We start from the raw sequence: 26,833 nt of genomic DNA, 5'->3' as shown, positions 1-26,833 counted from the left end.
GGATGGTTATGTCGGGTTGTTGGTCTGTCAGTCTACCAATTTGGTCCAGACTAAAATATCTCAAAGACTAGCAGAAAGGTTGCCTTGAATGGGTGTGCAGACATTCATGTTTCTTGCAGGATGAATCCTACTAACTTTCCTCTGACTTTTCCTTAAGCACCACCATGACGTTCACAGCTCTGAGTGAAATGTTGTGTCCTGCTCAGGATATATATTTTTAATTAATTTGGTAACTTTGCGAGATTGACCAAAGCTTCCTACCAGGGACATTCAAGATCTGGTGTTACCAGCTGACTTTATACCATCATCTGATTTGGCCTCTGTAGTTCTGTGACAACAGCTCCGAAGATGAAAAGCCAACAACTACATCTGAAAATGGCTGGGGCTTTCTTAATATAACACAGCACTGTTTGGGAGGAACACCCTGAAGCTTCCATTGAAATCCATTAGTTTGGGCAAGGGGGTGAAGCTCAAACCAGCATCACGAGGGAATGGTTATTCCTGTTACCTGGAGGCAAGTGGAACTGACTTCTCACTGGTGGTAGCCAGTTGTTTCAAGAGATAGAAGCAGGGTGGAAGGTGTTCACATATCCAGTGGAAGCTGTTTGCAGAAGCTACACTGAGGAAGACTCTCATAGACCTGCAGCCAGCACAATGGCACTGTTGAAGCATCAGGCAGAAATTCCCAGCAAGTGGACCCACCTGTGCTTTCATCTGGTTAACCCTTAACCTTTCATTTAGCACCATCATTGGGTCAACATTTGTATTTGTCCAATAATATGGTTTTATGACCAAATGCCTGCTAAATAATGACATTTCCATCAGCTGTATTCTGTGTTTAGTGACAATTAGCAAAATGTGCTAACATGCTAAATGATCAACCTGAAAAATTTGCTAAATATTGGCATTATTAGCATTGTCTCTGTGGGTATGTTCATAGCAGAAAGTTCATAGCACAGCAAACACTGTGCCTAAATACAGCCTCACAGAACCGCTACCATAGCTGTAGACTCCTACTCATGTTTAATAATGCTCAGTGTGAGCTGAGAAAGATATACAGCAGAGGATTTTAGAGTTATATTTTCAGTGGAGGAGTGTTTCAAAGAGACTCAGAATTCATTGGCTGACATCTGTCATTTGCCTTGCATGGATTTCGTACTTGTGCTCATCCTCAGTGTTTTTTAGTGAGTGTACTTGGCTGCTCCATCTCCCAGTGCCCACTGCCCACTGTCCCACCAGATGTCTGGCATATTATTTAGTTGGACCATATGGTAGCCAGCGCTGATGCAGTGCTTTACATACCAAGTCTTCTGTGTGGCAGGAGAGTGCTAAACACTTGTCGTGATGGAGCATATGTCTTGTTGGATGTCTTTTTGATGGAGAGCTGCTTTTCAAAATGCTGCGGTTGGAATATTGTTAGGGGACTGAAAGTTGATGCACACAGCTTTCAATAAGTGGTTAGTCGCTGAAAGTCGTTCAAACATTTAATCGAAAATTTTGACGTGAAGCTTTGTCATAAATGTTCATGTCTTACTATTAAATATATATATATATATATATATATATATATATAATATGATATCATAAAATGACTTTGATCTTGATTTGCTTTGTCTAAACTTATTCCACATTCTGATTCAAGTTTTTCTTTCAGAAGCACACACATGCACTGTAATCAAAAGAGAGGTCCTTGGAGAAACTAAAAATACATCTCACTTATGAGAAAAATTGCTTATCACTTATGGAGGGAAAATATTTATGAGTCTTCATTACAATATGCTGCTCTCTAATGTATAGGCATCTCACAGTGGTGTTGTCAAGTATGTGCCTTTTTCCAGAACTTTGATGGCGCAGCTACAGATTTGATGGGAATTTTTTCCCTTGGAGGGTCTTTGAGAGTTGGCACTGGTCGCCTGCTGCAGTGGCCACTGTGGTAAATAACATATGGGCTTGTTATCTCTCCTCAGAGCAAGAAAACACTCAGCCACTTGCTCATTAGACTGCAGCTCAAGGCAAGGCACAGGAACAAGAGAGAGGGAAAGAAAGAAAGGAGACAGAGAAACAGGGACAGTGAAGAGGCAAGAGTCAGGAGACAGAATGGCAGAAAGCAAAGACAGTAGAAGAAATGGAAGGCATGATGGGAGGGAGAAACAGACACAGAGAGCGAACAGTGGTTTTGTGTATAAATATGCAAAAACAATTGTATAAGTGTTTGTGTGAAAGAGAAAAAGAGTTGATAAAATAGGAAGTTGAAAGCGAGAGTGACACCCACAGAAAAAACGGAAGAGAAAGCGCAATGGCGAACACACCTCTCCCACCAGCTGGTTTAGCAGCAGCAGCAGCTGTGAGCCCAGTCCTGGGCTTTATGTATGTGTGTGTGTGTGTGTGTGTGTGTGTGTGTGTGTGTGTGTTTAGGTGTATGTGAGTATGTGAGAGAGCACTGTGGGGCGGTCTCCAGCTGAGTGTGTCAGGTGCTTTGCACTCTACCAGCTGTTCACAGCTCTTCACACAGTGAGAACCAACAAGCATGGTTGAGAGTCTACAGATCTGGAACCCAATCAACACTAACTCAATGGCAGCTCTTCGTTTTCACATTTCTAATCTAATGTCACACTTGGAGAGTTGTGCAAACTCTTTCCCCTATAGATTATCACAATCAATATTACTTCTTATTTATAATCATGTCCTTTTAGTTAAAAGTCGCTCACTGATTTTTGTATTCCAATGTAGGGATGCAACTAATGATTATTTTCGTTTTCTTATGGTTATTTTATCTATCAACTGAATGATTCTTCAAAATGCCAATTTGACTTGACCAGAAACCAAGTTGGCATCTTTAAATTGCTTCGTTTGTCCAACTGTCTCAAACTTAAAAATATTAATTTAAAAAGTATATAAAACAGACAAAATGTTGGATTGCATCTAAAGAACTATGCTTTTCTCTCCCGTGCTTCATAAAAAGGTAGAAGTGCAAACCTGATCCGATCAATTCTGATTAAACAATTTTTGCTGTGGTCTGTATCCTTTTACCATGCTGGGGTGGTATTTACCAACAAGTACTTTGCCCTTGGTGCTTGGCCTTACAGAGGTAGGAAAATAAGCAACTCGTGAAACGTGCTGTGACATCCTGGGTTAGGCTTGTGCTGTGTTGTGAATGTACTGTAGTATAGTGCTCACACAGGCACTAAACCGTTAAAGTGCCTACTATGTTGTGTGGATCAGGAGTAAAGAGTGCTGTAAGCTGATTATTGCAGTAGCCTATCACAATACAGAGAGCTGCAGGTACATCCATAAAATGGACTGTTGGATTCTCATCCATTTAAGACTTAGCTCATTGGGAGAATACTAGAGGCTGACTGGTCATTTGGATTACAGGGTCTGGTAGGAGACTTATATTAGGGAGGTAAAACTAAAGTCACAATTGAATAGCACTTGGAAAGCATCTTACTTCCATAATATTGTGTATTTGAAACAGAATAATAAACCAGGACAAGGATCTCAGATAGAGAGATAGAAGCTATTTTATTTAATAGGAGGGGCAAAAGGGTGAAATAGATTTTGTCTTCTGGGACAACATGAAAATGTAATTTATGACATACTGATTTCCTGCAAGTATCTACATTGTGATTTGTTTTAAATATATAAACATTCTTAAACGTATTGTGAGAGGATCACACCACCAATTTTACACATAAAGGTCAGTTGAATCATCATGAGGAGGACTACACCGCCTGTGAAAACAGATATATAATGCCTTCTCTGGCTCTGGAGGGAGCTTGTCTGAGAAAATAACACTGATGATGTCAATCAGTTTCAACTAAATGCCACTAAATCCTACAGACTGGTCCTTTAAGTTTACAGATGTTAATCATTGACTCAAGCAGTTGATTTTCAGAAGAAACTTAAAATAATGTTTTAATGTTAATCTGTTTAATGTTGATCTCTGTGTAATGTACAGAGATCAATTTAAACCGAGTAAACATACATTTATTGTTTGTCTATATTTGTTTAAATGTACCCTTGCTTGTGTTCAGTTGCAATGATGTCTACTGACTGAAAGTGTACTGACTGAACAGTTTGTTTTACCTATAATTAGTACCAAAGTACACTATGGGGAAACTGTGGGACTGTTAAGTAAAGCATTACCACACCATGTAATTTTAATGTTAAATGGACTGCACCTATATAGCGCCCTTCACTAAAAGCGTTTTACACTGCATGTCATATTTTTGTTTTTGAACATCTGATGAGTTGAGTAAAATAATCTGCTGCTCCTTATTTCATGTGTTTCAGAGGGCATCAACCAAACTGCATGTACTTTTTTGTCCCCATGAATTAATTTAAACAGATATCATTATGTGTCAGCTGGCTTGTGCATATCGATCCCATTGCTCCTTTGTCATTACCATGAGAGTGGTGAGAGTCCATCAACAGAGCTGCAGTCTGAAATAAAGAACCTTTGAACCCACTCTCAGGTTAAGAGTTAATGGCTGTTAACCAAGGAGTCTGGAGGCCTCTAGTCTGGGGAGGGTCTGAATTGTTAATGGTCACACACACAGACACAAATTCATTTATACGCCCATGCAACCGCAGAGATGTATACGCTTATACTCTCCCACTTATGGGGTACACTTTAATCCGGTATATCGTTGCCAATGGGGGTAATATCAGGTAGTATTGATTAGTTCGCAGTGATTGCTTGTTTGACTTCCACAGAACATCGTTGAGAGCCTTTAAGGATCAGGGGAATTACGTTGAAAGGCCATCTGAATGCCACAATAAGTCAAGCTGTAATTTGATAGACCCCTTTTAATGCCTGAGTGAACAATGAGACAGTATGCTGTTGCTTTGAACTGCTAGTGTCACTTTGAATTTGCATAAATCAATAAAACACTGACAAGGTTATTAACTGTGTTGTAATAAAGAAAATCAGTCCTTTTGTTATGTATACATGGTGGAACTATGAACCACTCCAGTAATTGTTTTTATGGAAAAGATTATTAGCAGTAGAATATTCATTTGTTCAGTCAAACCACCAGCTCGTTTAGATTGAAAACGTTTCGATTTTTAATATAATGACAGAGTTTTAAGCTTTATTGTTATTGTTGTATGTTTTTATTGCTATCATAATTGACTTATTGATTGGTAAAAGCTTTATTAATAATGCATACATTTAAAAAAATGTGTTCTTACTGGAACAGCAATGAGAGCAACATGAGGATAAAAAATGTATTTGCTCAATACCACTGACTCCCTATCATGAACCCAGGTTTTGCTGAACCAGCTGTACTGGAAATGGTTTCGGAATAAGTAAGAGGAAGTGATGGCGTTTTCACATTGGGAGGAAAATGGGAAGTGGTGGGGCATAAAAAGCATCTAAACTGAGCGGCATAGGTGCATGGGTTGCAGGAGGCCTTGTGATCTCTAATAACCCATGTCTGGCCAAAATGACATAATGAGGAATGGTATTTGGAAGTGGAAGAACAAAGGGCAGGAAGAGGTATTAAACAGTTGAAGAAATGGTACATGTACAGGGAAAAGCCGCCATTGCAGCCAAGATTCTATAACCTTGGATTTAGCTTGTCTAGCCATCTTTGTTTTTCTCATTATCATGAGCTGTAAGATATCGTAAGCCTCTAAATCATCTGATGGCTTGAATGCAAAATCTGCTTTGCCTTTTTGGCAAGCCCCCCACACTTTGTGGATGCCAAGCTTAAAGTACAAAGCTATTGCTCCTGAGGAGGCAAAGGATTTACAGAGGTACCTCCGTTAGGCCCAGATAAGAATTATTACTTATATGGAATATATAAACACAGACATTTTTCATAAGGGCGAGAGCTGCCATTAGTTGGTTTTATGGAGAAAAAAAAGATACCATCTGTAACATTTTCTCTTCTTTGACCCTCCCTGGCTGCCTGTGTAGAGCTTGTTAGCAAAAACCACTACTACACCTCTTTGCCTTACACCTCTGTTTTTCCCTCTTTCAGTGCAAACACCAATTAAATGTTCATGTGATTTACCAGTTGCTGACCTTGCGGGACCCTCATTGGGAAAACAGCTCTCTACATGGACTCAAAAACCATCTCCTTAATTAATCACCTTGGTGTCCCCAAGTAGAGCGAAGTCTACATATCAGGAGAGGATGGAAACGTGATGGGTCTGAAATTCAGAAAATCTTCTTTCAGAAAAACTCAGACAGAGCTCCTTTTTTTCTTCCTTCCTTGCTTCCACCGGCGCCTCCAGCAGGCCACTGCATCTGTCTCATATCCGGTACTTCCTTTGAAACTTTCACAGGCATCTCACAAGGTTTTTAAGCTGCCGCTGCTGACGGCTATGGTTGGGATGGGGAAGCGGTGGTGTCTCCTTCTCTGTCATCACCTCTCTCATCTTACTTTTTCTTCTCTTCTCTTCTTCTTCTCTTCAGTTTTCACAACAGCTAAGAGGGCTTAGTGGGGAGGGGGGAACCCACTGGCATTGCCAGGCCACTTGAGCTTCTCCTGAAGCTATAACAGCAGCGTCAGCCCACTTCTCAGACCCATGTATTCTCTTTCCTTTCAATTCTGCAGCGGCAAGCAGAGAGGAATTAGTGCGTGTGCGTGTCGCTTCACAAAACACACCCCGAGGTCTCAGATCAAACAAGATCGGTGCTCCTCTATATTTTGCATGTGCTGACGGGATAGTGCAGGCAAAATGTGTGTTAAGTGCGTGTGCACGACTCATGCAATGCAGATGTATCTTGTTGTTACGTCGAGTAACAATGTCAACATGAATAATTGAAGGGATCAACAGCGGATATTAACAATGAGTCACACTGTATGGGGACATAATGTCTAAGCTACAGAAAACAAAATGAGTGTCTATGACTGTACGTGTGTGTGTATGCATACAGGTGCGTGTGTATCATTCAGGAGTAAGACTTCTACCGACGGCTCAGCCACAAGGCTTAGTGTTAATCTAAAGAGATATTCTTTATCGACACGAGCACATTGCAGACATTTGGAGATGTAGCACAGTGATTACATGTTGCTCCTGTCTTTCCTTTCATAGATACTCTTTCTTTGGGCCTGTTTTTCCTCTTTTAAAAGTCTTTCAGTAAGTCCTATTAAGCGTAAGGGTGCAAATTTATTCGGCAGTTTTATCAAAGATTTTCACATAAGAGTAGGTGTGTGTGCTTCTCCTCTTCCTTTGACCTCCAGTGGCCAAATCCACAGAAAAAGATTGATTTTGACTCCTTGGTCAAGATTCCCCGATAGTTGCTCTCTTAGTTTCTGCAATAACAGATTGCCTTTTAAGGTCAAGGTGTCAAAGTGGAGATGCAGAAAAATTCAGGGACAGGCAAGTACGCACACAAAAACACACCAGGCATTAAGGCAGGGCAGATGCTTGTTTAAGGAGGCCGTTAATCAATCCCTGAGGACAGGAGACACCCTGGTGGCCAGCAGGCTGGTGGTGCTGTTCTTTTTGGGGCCTTTGGAGGGGAGGTTTTGGGCTGACCTTGTTTTATAGAAAGCAGGTAATTGGCAGTAAAGCTTCCAAGCACTAAAAGCTAAAAGCTAAAGAGCTGCGAGTGCTTTCTCCTGATTATCTTCTAATGGTTTCAAATTAGCTGAGCATAATCGCACGCCTCTTCTACACTCGCAGCCACATCACTCCTCCAAATGTCACATTGAGAGCCAGCGGGGGGTAAATGTAGGAGGGAGCACAATGAGCCCAAGGGGAAAAACAGAAAACATGTAAAATGGTAAAATGGTATGCACAGAATAGATGACAGTGTGGATGATTTATTGCCATACAATACTGTGTCTTTCATATGGAGAACTGTAACTGTGCTTGCTTATATATATATATATATATATATATATATATATATATATTTATATATAAAGTTCTAAGTTCTAAGTTATAAAGTTATATAATAAAGTTTTGGAGTTAAAGTGAAGTGAAAAATTAAATATATATATTCACTTCACTTTAACTCCCTGCTTCTTATTGTTGTGTCCATAAAGTCACACATATTTAGTTATTTTAACCAATAGTGAGTGATGGCGCGAGGTAGGAGAGTGAATTTCACAGTCAAAGCCCAAAGCTGCCATGTTGTTTATTGTTTCCTGTATGTATGCTAAAGAGTGGAATAGAGTTTGGCGCAGTAATCCTTGAATTGTAATGAATAGTTTAGCTTGAATAAAAAGCAATCTGACTGAGTCCAGGTGGGCAACGTTGCATCCTGTATTACCTGCTGCCATCCCTGCTTCTGTTCAAAGGCTAATTTCATGCTCAATATGCCTGCATCTGAGATGGACCAAGCAAGAATGTTGGCATATTTTTGATACATCAGAGAATAGACCACCTGTGTTTATAAGAAAATAGAGAACAGAGGGGGAGAAAAATAATGCACCATGGCAGAAAGAGAGTATTGGAAAAATGTGTTACAAGTGTTACCATACTCTGAATAGAGATATAGGCCTCTGGTTTTGTGGCAGTAGCAAGCTGTGCTACGACAAGTTGCTTATTCCCTGCTCATAAAATGCACTTTATCAGTCTGTTGGTGTATTTCTGCCCAGCCACTTTTATGTTATTTTGCAAGTGTTGGTCCAGTTTATTCTGTGGTTCACAGAGATGCACTCTCTGTATCACCAATGAGCATGATGTTGAGCAGGTGGGATTTGCCATTCATCATAGTGTATAGTCATGTATAAGCATGTATGATTACCTACCATCTTGTTCATACAACCCTGGATTATATGGCAACGGTGGCATTATAAAATAGTATGGATGTAATTCGTAGACTGGAATTATAATAATAATAATTTGGTAAAGAAACTGAATACTCACACTTCCAGAATAATGTTTATTGACATCAAAACATTAAGTACAGTGTAATTATAGCAAGAGAGACAGTGAAACACTCTGTACTTGGCTAAAACATGAATAGGTGATTTTAGCCATTATCTGTCACCCACAGCTGATTTCAAACTGCAACTGAAAGCATTTTCCTTAAATGAATGAATATCTTAAGCCACCTGAATGTTCCAGGACAGATCATCCAATTTTAAAATGTAATGGTGCAGAGCCATTATGCACAATCAGTCAGGGCTCTGATTCAAAGTGTACACTGTCCGTAACTGCTTTTATGGAGTGCTTTCATCACTCCTGACACATGAAGCCCTTCACTGCAGCATTGCAGGCACATATATATCTATATCTATATTATACCGCACTGTATTATACTACATTATGTTAACAGGGCAGCTGTGGCTCAGGTGGTAAAACGGGTTGCCTACTGATCACAGTTAGATCCCCACCTCTGGTCAACAAGACACTGAACCCTGGCTTATTCCCCAGCCACTTGGAAAGCATAAACCAGTGCATTCCCAATTGCTGGTACCAAGCTTATATAAATGGTGAAGGTTAGGTCAGAATAAAGGATATAAAAAAAGAGTGAAAAGCACAAGCCAAATCATCAGATTTCCATACTGGGTTGGATGGGGCCTGGTTTACCGTTTCCATTAGATACCATATTTATATTACAATTCTATAATAATACTGACAAACACTAAGTGTCACTACTTATGACCTTCTCTTTATATATACTAGACACTGTCACTTAACATTGCAATTTAGAGTTTAATTGCTTGTGTACACTTTCTGTTTTTTACTTTGATTCTTATTTTAGCTTTCTTATGTAATTTTAACTTTATTTCCTTATCTGTATTTATTTGTGTCCTTGTGCTGCTGCAACAATTGAATTTCCCCACCAGAGATCAATAAAGGATTATCTTATTCTATCTTATCTTATATAACCAGTAATGATGAATGGAGAGTGAGTGGTTAATCATGCAAAGATACAAGTTTAGTGCTTTCATCGCCTTCTATTTGTCCCCACAGTGAATAAGTTGTCATGGGCTAAGGAACTGCCTGTGGCTCTCTCCCTTTCTCTTCTCTATGCAGGCACACAGATAATGCACAAACCTACAAACACAAATACTCCCCACTAATTACTCTTGCTCTCTCTGCAACTCGCTGCTCTTTCTCACTCTCTGTCTTTCACTCTCTCTTCTCTTTCTTTCTTTGAAGTTTGAAATTAGAGTTGAAACCAAGGTCAGTGTATTTATATCATTTTCATCAGAGATTTATTTTTGAGGAATTTGAAAATCAAACCAAAGAGGAGATCATTAGCCAGAGAGGACATGATAATTTAGTTTTTTTTGGTGGTGGTGGGGGGGGGTGTTTAGAGGGTTGATGAAACCTGCCCAACCTGTAGAAGAAAACTGCTCCTTTATACTGCAGCAGGTGATGTTTTCAATGAATGTAAATTAATTCTACTTAGAGGAGTGTGTGTGAAAAATAAAATTAAAACAGAATACATTTTAAACTTAATTCTCCAAGGTTTGAGTGTATATGTGAAAGTGAGTGCACACCTTTCTACTGTACACAACATGATGTTCTTAGCCCACGCCTGCTGTGGGTGTTGGTGTGAATTATACCAATAATTCACAAACCCAGCCATAGGGAAAACATTAGCAGAGAGCACCGTGTATCTCTATGGAATTCTTCCGCCCTGCAGTTGCAGAGGTGAAATGCTTTTCAAAGAGCTGCCCTTTCCAACATTGTTCCTTGAAGGTTGACCTATGACTAACATCACAGTTCACTTCCACTCCATCCCCACCCTTCCTGACAGCTGGACACCGGGATCTATATGGCCATGTGAGCTGAAATGTCATTCACACTTCTTTCTTTCACTATTGTCTTCCTTTTGTTGTGGCAGAAAGAGGTGAATCAAAACAGAATCAGATGTCCGAGACACAGATGTCAGATGGGGAATCTCTTTATTTCAGACAGATCTTACCACCAACGCAGTCAGAGATATTAATCAACGATTACAGATCGTAACATGCCTTTTATACAAAAACCAGGCTGTGTGTGTGTATGGGCACACCGGTCTCATCCTGTCTTCCAGAACTTCTTTGGCAAACCTATCTTCCCATGAAAGGATCATATCTCATGTTGTACTTTGGCCACTTAAGGACATGCTTTTGGGCATCAGCACTATATGTATGATTGTGTGTGTGTGTGTGTGTGTGTGTGTGTGGTGACGCTCACTATTTCCTGACATCTGGCTGATGTTCCCGGCTCCATTCCAAGTTGTGATGTTCTGGCTCTGTTCTAGGTCACGGTGACCTGGCTCAGGTCTTGGTGACCGGCCTCTCACCCTTCCAATGGTACCCTAAACAGGAGAGGTCATAATGGAATTATCCTACACTTTCTTCATCTCTTCTCCTTTTCCACTATTCTCCCCATCTTCCCTTCCCGTCCCTCCCATTTATAGAGGTGACAGGGTTATCAGAGTGTGAGCAGTTGTTTCCTACTCGATCCATTTTTATCTATGCTTTGCAGGATTAATTCTCCAGTCACACATCCAACTTAGCCAATCAACTCTCCTATCCCACCCCACCCCGCCTCGCTTTAGTTGTTTTTGAGGGGGGAAAAAAGCCAATTGGATTCTTCGTCACCTCAATCGAGTGCCTCCGCCCCACCATCCCCCGTTCCATCTTGCCATATCTGGAAAACACATCTTCATTTTGGCTTGGTCATTTGACTACAGCAATAACTCTGTATGACTTCATTTAAAATGCTGTTTGGCACAATTGTGAAAGTCTTGTCAGTTGGTATTAGAGAGATGGGTTACTTGGGGATGTTGTGTGTGTGTGAGAGAGAGAGAGAGAGAGAGAGAGAGAGAGAGAGAGAGAGAAGGAGAGAGACGATAGTTAGGGCGAGGCTGTTAGTGATGCTGTACAGAGACAAAGCTTCAATAATAACCTTGCTGGAGAAACAATCTGAAATATTGTTTCTTAGAAAACATGGTCGATATGAAGGAACGGTGAAGCTTCATTTCAATTCAACACAGCGACTCCTATCAGGTTTAGATTGTGTATGAATTCCCATATGATGCAGCCCTCACAGATGTGTTTACAACTTGGAACTCTTAAATGCTTTCAGTATAGATTTTCCGTATGTGTTTTTGTTAGTTACATAGTCAGCCAGGCAAAGACAACGTCTTTGAAGGTTCATATATGCACCAAAATCAAGGTGTGAAACTGGAAAAATGGCTCGCTACAAGAGGAAGCCACAGTACCTGCTGGCATGGATAACACCCAACAACGGTAGTACGAGTAGAGCGCATTCTTTACTGTAGGGCCAGTGAGTTACTTTAATAGAGCAGTTGGAGTTTAAGTGCCCTGTTTATGGACAAATTGACAACAGTTGAGAACTGGCAGAGTCTGTTACTTTCCACACCAGCTTTTTGCAAACTGATTGTGCTACTGTTGACACTTTTAAGCAGGTAACTCATAAACTTTAATGGTTTACTTCCCAAACCTGCCTTTTATCTGTAAATAATGTGGATGGCTCAATAAATGTGAATCTGACGTTGTATACAGTATAGTCTATTGTTCTAATTGTGGAATTTAAGGTTTATTACACTACCGTGCATGTGCAGGTCAAATCCACACACTCAAAAAGAATGCAATTGTTTTATTAAAGAACTGACATTTCAGGACTATTCGACCTCCTTAATTCATACTTCCTCTGAATGCCATACAATATATATTCTACATGCTCACTGATGTTTAAGTAAGACATCTTTCACACACAGTGAGCTGTAGACCAGTGTGAGCTTCAGTGCAAGTCAATCAAAAATGGCTTCACGTCTAATTTCTCATTTAACCCTCTCAGGTTTTATAGCGTCTACTGGATTATATTGTTCTCAAAGAACAGAGTATTTTTTCAGAATGATTGGAAATTTAGTTAAAATATGGATGTGTTAAGGTAAATTAGGATTGACTTTGAAGTCTCTAGGGTTATTCATAAATGTTAAGTGAGGGGAAGGATTGGAGTAGGTCGTGTTTTGAATTTGAATTAGTTTGAAGAAAATGAATATGAAGCCTTTTTACTATTTATGGGTTAAGATGATTGTAATATTATATAGTCTGTATTATGGTCATCTATATTTGTATGGTGATTTATCAGTCACATGACTGATCATTAATTGTATAAGAAAATTGGAAACAGCCTCAGACACAGTGATGCATAAAAGAGAGCCCAGAACCTTTGGTGAATAAAGCATTGAGCACTCGAGAAGAGTTGTTTGATGTGTTTTAATTTTTAAGAAAGACTTATAAAATATCTATTACATCCCAATCAGGATTAAAAACATGGATATTTGAAGTTAGTTGTGAAAAAGAAAACAATTTTTTTAAGATTTAATTTAAAGGACCAGTGAATATAATATGTATAACTAATTTTCCATTGGTGTATAATATCCTGAAAGTCAAATGGTTATATTTTCATTAGCTTAAAATGAACGTTTTATATCTAGAGACACAGGTTGTCATCCATGGAGGCCATCGTAGTTTCTCCTACATGCCATCTGCAACTATAGCACTAGATGCCACGAAATCCTACACATTAGACCTAAGTGTATTAATAAAACTGTAATATACAAATCACAAAATGCAAATCTGCACATTCAAACAAAACAGGGAGGTCAAATACAGGCAGATATTTTCACAAGAAATTGTCTTTTCTTGTCAGCCATAGACATAGGGAAGCATTGATGGTACAGATTGATGGAGTATAATGAAAACACTCAATAACATACAGGGAGTTGTCTTTGTCTCCTATGGTTTTAAAAGCATTATTGTTCTCTGGGTCAGTTCAAGACAATGGCAGGGTCACATTGTATGAACCAAAAAAAGCAAGCAATTTAGCAATTTTTTTTCCACCTGATGCACAAGGATATTTGGGGCTTATTAAATAAATTGACTTTTGAATGACAAGCAGATACTGTGTATGTGCTCGAAACCCAGCAGGCGCTGAATGCAGGTCGAGAGTGGATCATAGGTCTAGCTGCATTTGGTGAACAATATTTGCCCTTGATAGAAAAAGCTAAGAAAATGCTAAGCTCCAGAGTTGAAACATTTCTGACTTTGCTGGATGTTCATGACAACATGCCCCAGCACAAAACTCAATGGTGAATATTTTCTCTTTCTGAATAACCAGGGCATTAGAAAAAGAAGAAATGGTTCCATCCAAGATATAGGATGGATAATATGCATGTAGACTTTGGGATCACCCAGAAAAATGCATTTATTTGTCAAATCTCACGATGTCAGATCTGGACCATAACATCAGTTCAGGATGCACAGATTGGCATCAGCCGTTTCATTCATGCTTCACAATCACTGGCTTATTCATCTACTATGTGGCTTAGCTGACCCCAGCTTAACGGCCAATTTTATTCATGCATGTGTACAGTGCAGCCATTACACCAAGTACAACTTCTCACTATTACTTAGCAAAAACGTTCATACCAGCACTATTTGCTGCCATAATACCACCCCAACTTCCTTGTTATTTGCTATATTTGTCCTATTGTTCATTTAACAATAATATAATGTCCATGTGTTTTTATTAAGCAGTATTGTGTGGATTCTTTTTGTTGATGGTTAACCATCTTAACCAATAAATGACTTATGCTTCTTCTTGCTTCTTCACCTAGTTCAGGAGAATGAGACAAACTTGCAAGGAGGAGTTGCAGTCAAACCTGATTACTTATTTTATACATAAGAAACAGGACTAATGATATGTTGATTGACACAGAGATACACCAATGGGTTCATGCTTACACCTCATTTAAACATTGGATGGAATGCAAGTGTTTCACTGGGAATGATTAATCTAACCATAATCTAATCTTACCCTTAATTGGGTTAAGAGAGACAACATGGCCTAAGGCAGAGGTCAGCAGCCTGTACTATCAAAAGAGTCATTTTTGTCAAAAAAAAAAAAAAAAACATATTTGAGCCTTATAATGCTAATTTCTTGCCGCATATAAAGCATACCAGTAAATCAACTAAAGAGCTGCTTTCCCCTGGCCTAAGGTGTGCTGAGCCCTGACACACATCCACGCATCCCTGAAATTGGAAAAGAAAATCCACTTATCACAAGTTCAGAGGAAAAAAAAGTTACTCTTCTTCATTTGCCCACATTATGCATGCGCCAGCATTCATCATATTCCGAAGTCATTGATCATTATTTGTATTTCTGGCCTCATATCTGTATATATATGATACCTTATCCCGACCACTTTACCCACAGTTTGTGAAAACAGTGATGTATGCCCCCTACATCCTTCATGATTGATTGCATCTTTGCTGCTGACTCACAAAACAGTCCGTACCTTCTTAATTCATCTGAGCTGTTTTTTGCTAGAGTATAGTTCCCTCTCCCTCTGCCTCTCTCTAGGTTTCTGTTTGTTTGAGTGCGAGGGAGAGCAGTAGGAGTGAGGAATAGATAGTGAGGCGGGATCATCATTGAACGCTGCGTCGAGATGAAGTAGCCCTGTGTTACCTTGACCATTAGTGTACAAACACACACACTTAAGATTCTTTGTTTCACCTTTAGATTTTGGTCCATATATTAAAACCTATTTTTCTGAAAGAAACTCAGAATCAGTGCCAAGCGTCTGGTGGGTCCCCCTATGACAAGAGAAGCAATCTGTTTTCATGAGCTCAGGTCCCGGGGCAGGAGATTAAATTGCTTATTTGGATCCTGGGTTGAAAAAGTTTACTGTAAGTACCTCTGAGGGCTACCGCAGTAGGAAAAAGGTTCTTCAAAGCTTTCCTCAACTCTTTCTTTCACTGAGAGAATCAAGGTCAGCTAGTGTTTGCATTTAACCTCTTTTTATTGTCAATTTTCTACAAAGAGATGGCAAAGGATGTTATGGGAGCCAAGCAGCTGGCATGGGAGACAAGTACAGTTTTTAATGGAAAGTTATTTTGAGTGAAAATGTATTTTACAGAAAGATGAAAAAACCACTTGCTTTTCTTGATCCATGTAAGATAAAACGTGCTTTTCGTTTCATACTCGCGAATAATAGCAATATTATGAACCTTAATGTTGTTTCTCCTGTGCCTCTAGTTCCAGCCAACATCTACAAGGTGTCAGAAGACATCACAGTGAATGAGGGCAGTAACGTGACACTCAGTTGTTTGGCCAATGGCAGGCCAGACCCTGCAATCACCTGGCGGCTCCTCAACCCCTCAGGTAAGAATCATCCCATCAGTACTAATTTGTATTTGTGTCAATCTAGATGTCTGGCCAACAGTGTGCCAGATTCTAAATACCGGATTGTTTTTTCAAGTGACTCAAGAAGCTAAATCTCTCTTTATTTAGCTTCTTGCATTAGCCATGGTGCTATATGTGAGGGCTGAAGGGGAAAAGGATAGAAACATCATCCAAATTTCTGCAGTAGTATTTGTTACAATTTGCCCCAAATATCACTCCACTTTTTTACACCCTGTGATCTAAAATCACTCTTTACAGTGGTGGAAGGATATCCAATGTCTATTCAGGACATACATAGAAATTAAGCACCGTCCATTACTTAATTACAATAATTCATAATTTTTCTACCAGAGTAGTCCTCTGATTGTTGTCTGTACAGTGACAACAGAAACTGCCAGCAGCCAAAGCAACATAATCCATGTGCCAAATTATAGACTAATAACACAGATGTGATAGGTTTACAGTAAGTTCAATATTTACACATTCAGCGAGGTTCATGTTTCATCAGTCTTCACCAGATTTTTATTGGGCAATGCATGATAAAGCTGTTCTTGTTCCCTTTACCTGATGATCTGATATTGAAGCCTGGCATTGTGTGAAACCTGACAGTGTATTAGGTTAGGGGGCATCTAAAAAAGTGTACTCAAATTGGTAAAGAGAACATTTTAGATTTTTGTCATAAGCATCAAAACTTCAAATGGCACTTCATTTGGACCTCCTCCTACAGCATGCACAACCTTTTAAAATAATGTAATAATAAGCATTAGCATGTGTTTAAATTAATCTAAACTAAAACTTCAGTTTGTAAATGGCCCAGTGCAATTCTGCACTTTCCACTGTTAAAACTTCTTCCTTAAACCATGCTTTATTTATGGATTAATTTAAGTACATGAAGTATTGTTATTTGATATTTTCGGAGCAGTTTATATGAGGAGTATAAATGAAAAACCTGAATTCAGATAAAAATAGTGATATTTCTGTTAAAATCAACAGTCAGACACAGCTGTTAGCTTTGTATTAGCGAGGGTGACTTTATTTAAACATGGGAACAGTCATAGATACTAGTAACTGGGGTCTCATGTACGATTGCCATGTTTGTACATGCTATCAAAGTGTATAAAGTAGTGAGCTGGTACATATCTCTATATATGTGCGTTCAGATAGTGACAATACTGTTGCTTTGTGGATGAATCCAATTTCAGAGAAAAAGAATAATGCCTCCCACTGCTGATAAGCTTGTAGTGTGATGGATGGAGATGCTCATGTTGACAACATCTCAGTTTGATAACGGTTTTGTGCTGATTGAAAGTCATTCAATTTATGTGTCTTTATCAATTACTGTGTCAGTTTGTCAACGCTCCAGACATGTTTCATCAAATGCATCTGTTTCATGCACCTGGAAGCTGCCTCTTTTGTCTTTTTGCATTAAGGGGGAGTGATTTGTTCAGTCTAATCCTGTGAGCCACATTTGCTTTACAGAGCTGTGGTGAAAACTGAAAGCTCTCCTTCAAGGTTCAAATGGCTAACAAGGTTACTGTAGGTGAGACTGCTTTTGTCAGGTTAAACAGCTTTTGTTCCATTACAATGGATGGAGACGTCAATGTAGAGGGAAGGAAATAGCAATATCCAATTGTCGATTTTTCAACCTGCAATAGACTGGCCTTGCAAGTTCCGTACAATTTATTCAATAAAGTAGGTTTTCCTTTCATTATTCCCTTTCTCTATGTTTTGCTGAGGAAGTAGTGGGCACACTACTTTCGACAAATCTTTGTTCTTTACTGAAACAGCGTGAACAGTGAAACGGAAACAGTGTGATGGAAGGAAAATCCTGTCAGTGTCCTGGAAGGATTGGATCCTGTAAGTCTACACAGGCCCATGTGGCTCCAGAGATGGGGGTCCCACACCCTTTGCAAACACTGCCAGTGTTGTTATTTTTGTTGTTGTTTTGCGGGTGTCTCTCCACCCAGAATCCATAAGTCTAACCCAGTTCGAGAGTGTGTGGGGGACTGCTGAGAGAGATAATGATGTCTGGCAGCCTGTGGTCTCACTGCTTTACGCCTTCGCCTGCCTGGGTGGCATCACCGCTTCGCTCTGCTTGCGAGGCTCTCAGCTATTTGCTGGGACCACAGATGTTTCTTGAGTCACAGAATGCCAGTCCAAGTCAGGACTGAAGTCTTATATTCAGAGCCGATTTAAGTCTCAATTCTAAAGTATGAGGATCAGGCTTAGGTTTCTATAATGGTTCAAACTTGCTACCAATGTGGCTATTTCCACAAATGCCACAGCAGAAGAATTATATTTTTTAGAGTTATAAGGGTATAAAGGAACCACTGTTGTGATTGCTTTAAAGCACAATACTCTATTTTTTAAATGAAGTAGCAAACACCTGCAGACAAATAAGGAATATTATCAAGAGGATGCAGAAACTGAATTCATTAATGCAAAGAGGGCATGATTAGCAGCAGCTAAAGAGAATTAACTTTTCTTAATTTAGCCAGAATATTAGTACTTTCTTAAAAAAAACAATGTATAGACTCATACAAAAAATGAGAAAAGAGGGATTACCTCTGAGTCATTCATTCTGCACTTCTGACCCTCGAGAAGTGTGTGTGTGGTGTCTGTATCTACAGAGACAATGCCCTCTGCCTTTATTTTCTAATTTTGCTGTGTCCAGGACATTTCTGGGACTCAACCTTTGGGCAGTGGGTTTGTAGCCCCAAGCCAATAACAACACACAGGATGTGAGGGCAGAACATAGTGACCAGATGTCAGACTGTAAGCACACATCCAAGAGGTGCTTCTGGTGTCACTGAGCTGGGAAGGAGGGGTCAACTTTGAATGTTGTGTTAACAAAGAGCAACCGACAAATCTTACTCATTCTGCCTTTAATTAACATTGCTGTTACAAAAACAAACAAACAAGTAAGTTGGCCAATGAATAGTAGCAGCATTGCATCTTTTGACTAATAATGTGAGCTAACCTGCATCATGAACTGGCTCAAATTAGACCACCATTTTCCACTCAAATGGAAAAAGTTAACACTTGATGATCAAAATCAAACTCGGTGAAGCACTGTTTAAACAAAATTTAAACAAAGCATCCACTCATTCAGAACATCTAAGCATCCAGAACAGCAGGTCAGTGCTAGTGCTAATGGCTAATTACACTGATGGCAGGAGCCAACTCTAATGTAGATTAGGCAAAAAACTAAATTAATCAAGAATATTCCATACCAATCTCTTACTATGTGTAACAAGTTCAAGTCAGGTCTGAATTCAGTACAGACAACATTCACATCAAATTAGAACCTAGACTGCGACTCAAGTATGAGTCAAAGACTCGAGTGGCAAAATCTGGCTGAAGCTCATCCTTGCATAAGCACATACATATTCATATTCAGGTTGATGACTTTGTCCGCATGTTGCTGTGCACAAATGTGTGAAAATCCAGTGGCACCCTCCAGTGACTACATTATTACCTTATTCACTCAGAGTACATATATATACACACACACCATGGTCTGGGTGAATACTCAACTCTGGGTGTCCATTAATACCTGATGTAGTACACCTACGAAGTAGTTCCGGTGAAACTGTCTATTCGCTGTTTTAAATTAATACACTGAAATGAACTGAATGAAAACAAAATCTAGCTAAATATCTCATAAATATATCTCACTGCACTAAGTGTAGTCTGTCAGTGCCTCATCTTCTGACCACCACAGGATGGCGACTGTAACACATTAGCCCCTACAACTGACCCTCGGAACGCAATGATACTTTCTATTCAGCTCACTACTTCAGGCTTGCGGCCGTCAGTACACAGGCCCTACCGTTCATGAAAATCTTGATATTGATGTGGGGACCATGACATGCCTGCCTAGCTAACTTGCCTTGTTGTTAAACATACAAGATGGTAATGATTTTTCCAGGTATTAGGAAGGACATCATGTGTTACAGGGGAAACAGAGTTATGGCTTGTAAAAAAATTATATATTTTGATTGCAAAATCAAATATATGAAAATATAAAATAATTATCTTATTTTTACCTCTGCACCTTAAACTGTTAATTAAATGAAACCTATGATAAGCCCCAACCAGACACTGCTTTTTGCTAAAATGTCACAAGTCAAAAAGGTTGAAAAGCACTGGTTTGATCTTTAACAATATGCTGTTCTTTATAAACTCATTGCTGTAAAATCTAGTCATTCTGAAAAATAACAGCCAGTAGTAATTATAGCTGTCAAGTAAGTAAAAAAAGTCCAATATTTCCCTCTAAAATGTAGTGGATTAGAAGTAGAATAAAATGCAAATACTCAAGTACCTCACTTGAGTACAGTGCTTGCAATGCAATTATTGCAGTTATTCCATCACTGCCAGTGGCCCTGATTATAGACACCCAGAGGTGTTGGTCTGTCAGAGAGATGATATACTGTCTTTTCAACTGGAAATTATTTTAAAAGTGCATCGTTTTCAGGTCCCTTGACAGGAGAACAAACTCTGCCTCACTGTTTGAAGTTAAAAAGAAAAACTGACACTGTTATGCATTTAGAAAAACCCCAGGGAAATGTGTGAGATTCCACAAGGATGAGCTACATCAAATACAGCTATAAGCAAACAATCCCTATAGCATGCAAACATGTAAATCCAGCTATGTTCCCATCCTTTTGTTGTTGGTGCTGTTATTGTTGCAATCTGGGCCATAACTCCCCACCTCCTCGCTGTTGTGGTTGGTCAGCTAAAGTTTTACTTTGTTTTACAAAGCACTAAAAATAAACACTATTGTCTAAAAGGCTCCCATCTGCCTTACTGACCATTAACTTTAAAGTAGAGCAAGTCTAAAGGTTTTGCATGAAGAAAGTAGAGTGAATATGGCCTAATACTAACGTTGTAGTTTTTACCTTGTCAAAATTCAGTTGCTCAAGTTCAGAACTGCAAAGATTAGTTCATTAGTCGACTGACAGGAAATTAATTGGGAGCTATTTTGATAGTCGATAGTTTTTTTTAGTCAGGAAAATCCTCTGGAATCTCAAATGTGAGTATTTCCTGGGTATTCTGCCATTTGGACTGTTGGTATGACAAAACAAGATATCACCATGGCGCATAGGAAGTTGTGATGTTGTGATTTCTCAACTCCAGCTACATCAGCTGATCACAGCTAATCGCAAACACCCATCAGTTGATGGCCTAGCTGACTCCCTCCTAAGCTCTTCTATGGGAAAACTACATACAATCAGCTGATAGCTCAGCTGATTCCTGCTTACCTTTGCTGCTTCCTCTGCAATCTGCTTTGCAACCCACCTCCAGCTCCTCCTTTTATGTTGTATCTATCTCACAGCTGTAAGTTTGTCACAACTGTGTAACCACAGTGTTGTCAGGCCTACTGAAATACCAACACATTCTTGCTACTGAGGTAACTCTCTAGAGTCAATTTCGCACATGCAGGGCTCTGTGGTCAAGTTAGAAATAATAATGTCTTTACACTCGTCATTAGACTTTCAGACTTGCTGAGAAACATTCTGTTTTACATTTGGCTATGTTCAGGAAAAGATCATGGTTTGGGTTCAAATATGTTAGTAACGTAACATTATGTTACCTATGTAAGTTACGTTACATGATGTTACGTAGGTAACACAAGTTAAACAGTAGTCAATAACTTTTGGTAGAATACAACAAACCGAACTCACTATAACAACCCAGAAAGTCAGCTTTGGAGTATGTCTGTAAAGTTTTGTCTGTAAAACTTTTTTTCTCAGGGGCTCAGTAAAACCTGAAGCAATCCCATACAATTCATATAACCTTAGTGACAAATGATGCCTCCAATGCTGGAGTTAAGTGTTTTCAGCCAACTGTCTAAATTGGTATTCCATCCTAGGATTTGTTTATGAGATAGTTAATAGCAGGGATTCTCAGGGTGTCCACATTGATTACTGCTGTCATCTGTTTCTACGGGGCCATCCAAGCTGAAACTGCTCTTTCTCTGCACAATCTTATTTTCTCTGTTATTGCTGCCTCTCTCTCTCAGTTATCATGAAGCTAATTAGAATATAACTGACGTGTTAGGTTTCTTAATCACAAAATGGCATGCTGGACAGATTGAAAGATAAATAGAAAGCGCATTTTCAGTGCTGGGATATATATATATATATATATATATATATATATATATATATATATATATATACATCACTGGACTCCATCAAAGTTACTGTTTGAGTTTGTCATTGAGACGAGAAGTCAAGCAGGTTATTGCTTGCGCATCAGTGAGCTACATTTGTAATTAAGGGATTGAGGGACTGAATTGAATGAATTTTCCCGATGTATCATAATACATTGCTAGAGCAGGTCTGAGACAGAGGTTTCTAGACCTGCTGTGCGGAGACTGCGCAGAGCCATCACATGGAATGAGCAGCACTGAGGCTTAGTAAATATTACAACCCTCTGAGCATGATCTAAGATGACAATGAGGCAGGAGATACTTCATTATGAGTAAGAACATGGACTGTGTGTGGGCAGAGCAAACAAGGAGCTCATTAAAATGGTACATGCACCAGTTCACCCAAACAGTTTTATTTGTTGTTTGGCTTACATTGCCAAAGCAGATAACAAGCAAAGTGTAACAATTACCACAATCACAAATAATAGCCTGAATGAAACGGAGTGTGACTATTAACCGTTTCTTTCATGCACTCTTCGTGAAACCTGTTCCCCAAGTTTCAGCAAAACAAAATGTGTTCTGGAAGTGACAAAGCCCTTTAGCAGCTGCAGGAATTATGATGTGCGCAAAGGAGAAAGTCAGGTGACATTATTGTAGAGCGCCAAAGTCTGCGTAGAGAGGTCAGGGTGGATGGGTTAACAAATCCAACTTTAACAAGGGAGGCCGCTGTTCGTTACCCTTTTCAAACTGTCAACATTGGTTTCTTTTAAAGCAGCAACAAGGGACTTTCATTTTTTTGTTGACTCTGGCGGCCCCTGTGAACAAAAGCGGTACTGTTTCTACCACCTTGTTTTATTGATTCAAGGGGAATCCAACAGAATCTGAACTGATGCTGGTTAAGGATAATTACATAGAAAAAGACAATCTCTCACTGATGGTCTGGTTTGTTTATGATTACAGGGATCAGCATTAATTTTTTCGTTTAAGTGTTTAACAAGTGTTGATTACTGTAATTATGGTCCCTTAACTTTAACAAAGTAGCAATTTTACCCCAAACCACAATGTTTTCCTAACCTTTGCAGTGGTTTTGGGAGGCAGAGGGATATATGTCATCCTGCTAATAAGGGCATGAGATCAGAAAACATGTCTTGTTTTAAAGGGCAGTTCCAAATTATGTATTTTGTCCTTTAACTTGAAGGACTTTTTGCAGGTTTGTCTCTTTGTCTCAGATGAAATATTCTTTTATAAAAATCAATAAGCGTTACTTTTACCATGATTCCCCTCATCAATGTGATTCATCAGGAGACAGGTGTTATATCATCTTTTTATACTTTCACTGTGTGCATGGTGTGAAAATATCGACTGATATCAGCTCCACTCATGTTGCTGATAATAACAAGCTTGAAGACCACAACAACAACAACAACAACAACAACACACCCATCATGTGTCTCACTACATGGGTGTCTCATTAAATAGGTCCCTTTGGCTACAGTCACCAAAGGCAGCAAGGGAAGACACTTTGAAGATCTGAGGCGGACACAGTGAACGATATTGTCCGCGGAAGCAGTTTGACACCTGTTTTACCCGTGTGGGATGCTGGGCATGCTGTAGGTAGCATGCTATCTTGTAGTTCTTGTACTTCTTATCAGAGCACTTTTTGTTCAGCCTCTGCGTTGGCGCTGCTGTGAATATTGACTGAATAACTCATTGCTCGGGCTTGAGAGGCACATGATCAATAGCGCAAGGGAGGGACGGGGAGGAGAGCAGAGGTGAAGGGATATTCATCAGGATGGGCGGAAGGAAAGAAAATAAAAGAGAAGATAAGGCGAAGTACAGTATGTGTGGTACAGTAATGTCTGTGTGACATGCATGTGCTGAGAGCTGCAAGCATGTTGGTGTTGATCCTTTTAGCTGGCTGGTTCCCAGCTTGAGTCCACGCCCGTTCTTTTTTTAACTCCCCCAGAATAGTTGCTAAAGGTGGTAGACTGGAGCTCCTGGGTGGTGGGAGGCTGGGAGAATGGCGGCACCACATTGAGCACAATGAGGGGGGAAATGGAGCCGCTGGTCAAGCAAGGAATCCTTCACTGCATGCCTCTCAGACCACCGAAATAGAGGTCAGACAAGTATGAAAAATACATGCCCTCCGGCTGCCTCTGGCATTCCATGACACAAGGAGGACCCACGCAGAGCTGGAAAGAGGAGAAACTGGTAGAAGTTATGCTACCCTCAGGGAAGGAGGGAAGGAAGTAAAAGATAGAAACAAAGAAAGAAGAAATAGATAAAGGAGACAGGCAGGGGATGGAGAGGAAAAGAACAGAACTGGGTTTTAGTATGCAAATGGCCAGTTTCATTAGATGTGCAATCATTCTTATCATTAGTTATAGTAACTCCAGTAGTTAATTAATGTTCAATTATGCATTCGAGATCCTCTCACCTCTCTGGTGTAATAGAGTTTGTCAGTCATTTAGCACTGCAGGGAGGACGACCACAGCGAACCTCGGGCCCACTCAAGCAAAGACACACACATCTGGACATCAGAAGAGCTTGCAGTCAAAGTCACACTGAGGATTTAAATTCAAGTCATGAAGAAGCCTTGACTCATTTACGATGCTGCACCCTTGCAGCTAAATGGGCGAAGTAGTGTCTTGTAACTAAAATAGCAATGGCTTAAGTTCCTCAACACCAATTACCTGTCCGTCAGCAGTCATGTTTACTGTCACTGTGTCCTTGAGCAACACACTGAACCCTTAAGGTGTTCTGGATAATAGCGTCAGCTAACTGTAAATGGTAAGCTATGAATCTACCACAACAGTTTCATTGCAACAAAGACATCTGTCCAAATGAATTGATTTGGACTGCAGCCCATGCTCCTACGCTATATGATCCGGCTGAATATTGAAGTCATAACCCTTTTATAACAGTGCTTGGCAGGGCAGCCTTTTAGAGGTTTGATGCTGAGTGCCCTTGACACCCCTCCTACGCCGACCAAGCTCCAAGACCAGGCTCAGGAAAGTCTCCCCTGGACTGTCACCTTGTCTGGAAAGCTCTCTCCCTGTTCCTCTCTGTGACTCTTTGTCTATCTATCTTCAGCTGTCACTCTGTCTTCCTCTCCCTCATTTTCACTCTCATTGTCTCCTCCTCTTTCCATCATCCTCCCATCTCTTCCTTCAGCAGAGTATGACAGTCACTTCAATTGTCCTTTCTGCACCTCATCTCGCTGTCTAGGGAGACACATGGTGCTGGGGAGCACAACACACACATGCACACACACATACACACATATATCTGACTCTCAGGAGGGAGTGGAGTTTGCAAGAGTGGAGATACATAGGTGACTCAGTAGTGTAACTCCCATGTAGTAGGAGTGGGTGAGCAGATTAAGCAGGAGACACACAGAGACACACACTTCTTTACACACACACCATTGTGTGCCAAGCTGTCATTGACAGAGAGTAGCTGACAGGCCTGCTGATTGTAGGAGTGAAGTGTAAGGTGGTGACAGGTTCTTGTCAGAGCAACCCAGGTCAAACCTCCCACTCCATGTCTCCAGCTGCGTGCAAGTGTGTGTGTGTGTGTGTGTGTGTGTGTGTGTGTGTGTGTGTGTGTGTGTGTGTGTGTGTGTGTGTGTGTGTGTGTGTGTGTGTGTGTGTGTGTGTGTATGTGTGTGTGTGGGTGTGTGTATGGGTGTGTGTGCATACATGTGTGCACATTCAGTTCAACACCAGCCCTGGTAAGAAAGAGAAGACAGCTGCTCATCCGTCTCTCAGCAGGTCTCAGATCTGCTGACTGTCACTGTTCACTTGTTTGTTTACAATCAGCACCTTCAGCAGCTGGTCTGAAATCAGTCTGCTGTCACACAGTGCACAGAACATCATGAGCACAGCTTGCCCTGTGTCTGCCCAGCCTCATTAGGTGTAGTCACCGCTGGGCTGGCTGAACACTGGAGCTCACACTTGTTTAAAGTCACAACTGTACAGAAACTCAGCACTTTTTTTCCAGTCCATAAGCACTTTTTCAAGAGCCCCGAGTCACACAGCCCCTCAGGGAGGCAGTAGCCTGAAGGAGAAGTGAACTTGTGATTTGGAGGTTTCTGGTTTGAATCCCTCCGCAAGATAAGGAAGTATAAGCAGAGGAGAATGAAGACACACGGTCTTCTCTCTATTTTAGCTTCTTTACCTTCTGTTCACATGCCCTTCAGCAAGCCCCCCGTTGCTGCAGTTGAGTTGTCAAGTAGACAGTGCTGAAATATTGTCACACTGGGCAGCTCCTATATACAAATAAATAAAGTAAAACTTGTCTAAATGAGATGTACACCGATCAGCCATAACATTATGAGCACTGACAGTAAAATAATACTGACTATCTGGTTATCATGGCACCTGTCAGTGGGGGTGATATATTAGGCAGCAAGTGAACATTGTGTCCACAAAGTTGATGTGTTAGAAGCAGGAAAAATGGGCAGTGTGAGGATTTGAGCGACTTTGACAAGGGCCACATTGTGATGGCTAGACGACTGGGTCAGAGCATCTCCAAACCTGCAGCTCTTGT

General features: G+C 40.2%; 1 protein-coding gene across 6 annotated transcripts in view; it reads left to right on the top strand.

The window, feature by feature from the left end:
* Window positions 1-26,833, top strand: part of lsamp (limbic system associated membrane protein) — a 1,177,706-nt gene that overhangs the window by 1,127,500 nt on the left and 23,373 nt on the right. For all 6 annotated transcript variants that reach the window (XM_051396815.1, XM_051396814.1, XM_051396813.1 and 3 more), the window contains one exon: window positions 15,979-16,104. In XM_051396815.1, the coding sequence (XP_051252775.1) occupies window positions 15,979-16,104 (126 nt within the window). The remainder of the gene's footprint in view (window positions 1-15,978; window positions 16,105-26,833) is intronic.

The sequence above is a fragment of the Dicentrarchus labrax genome, unplaced genomic scaffold, assembly GCF_905237075.1.
Source record: "Dicentrarchus labrax unplaced genomic scaffold, dlabrax2021, whole genome shotgun sequence".
In the NCBI taxonomy this organism is placed as follows: domain Eukaryota; kingdom Metazoa; phylum Chordata; class Actinopteri; family Moronidae; genus Dicentrarchus; species Dicentrarchus labrax.
This window is presented reverse-complemented; position numbering and strand designations above follow the sequence as displayed.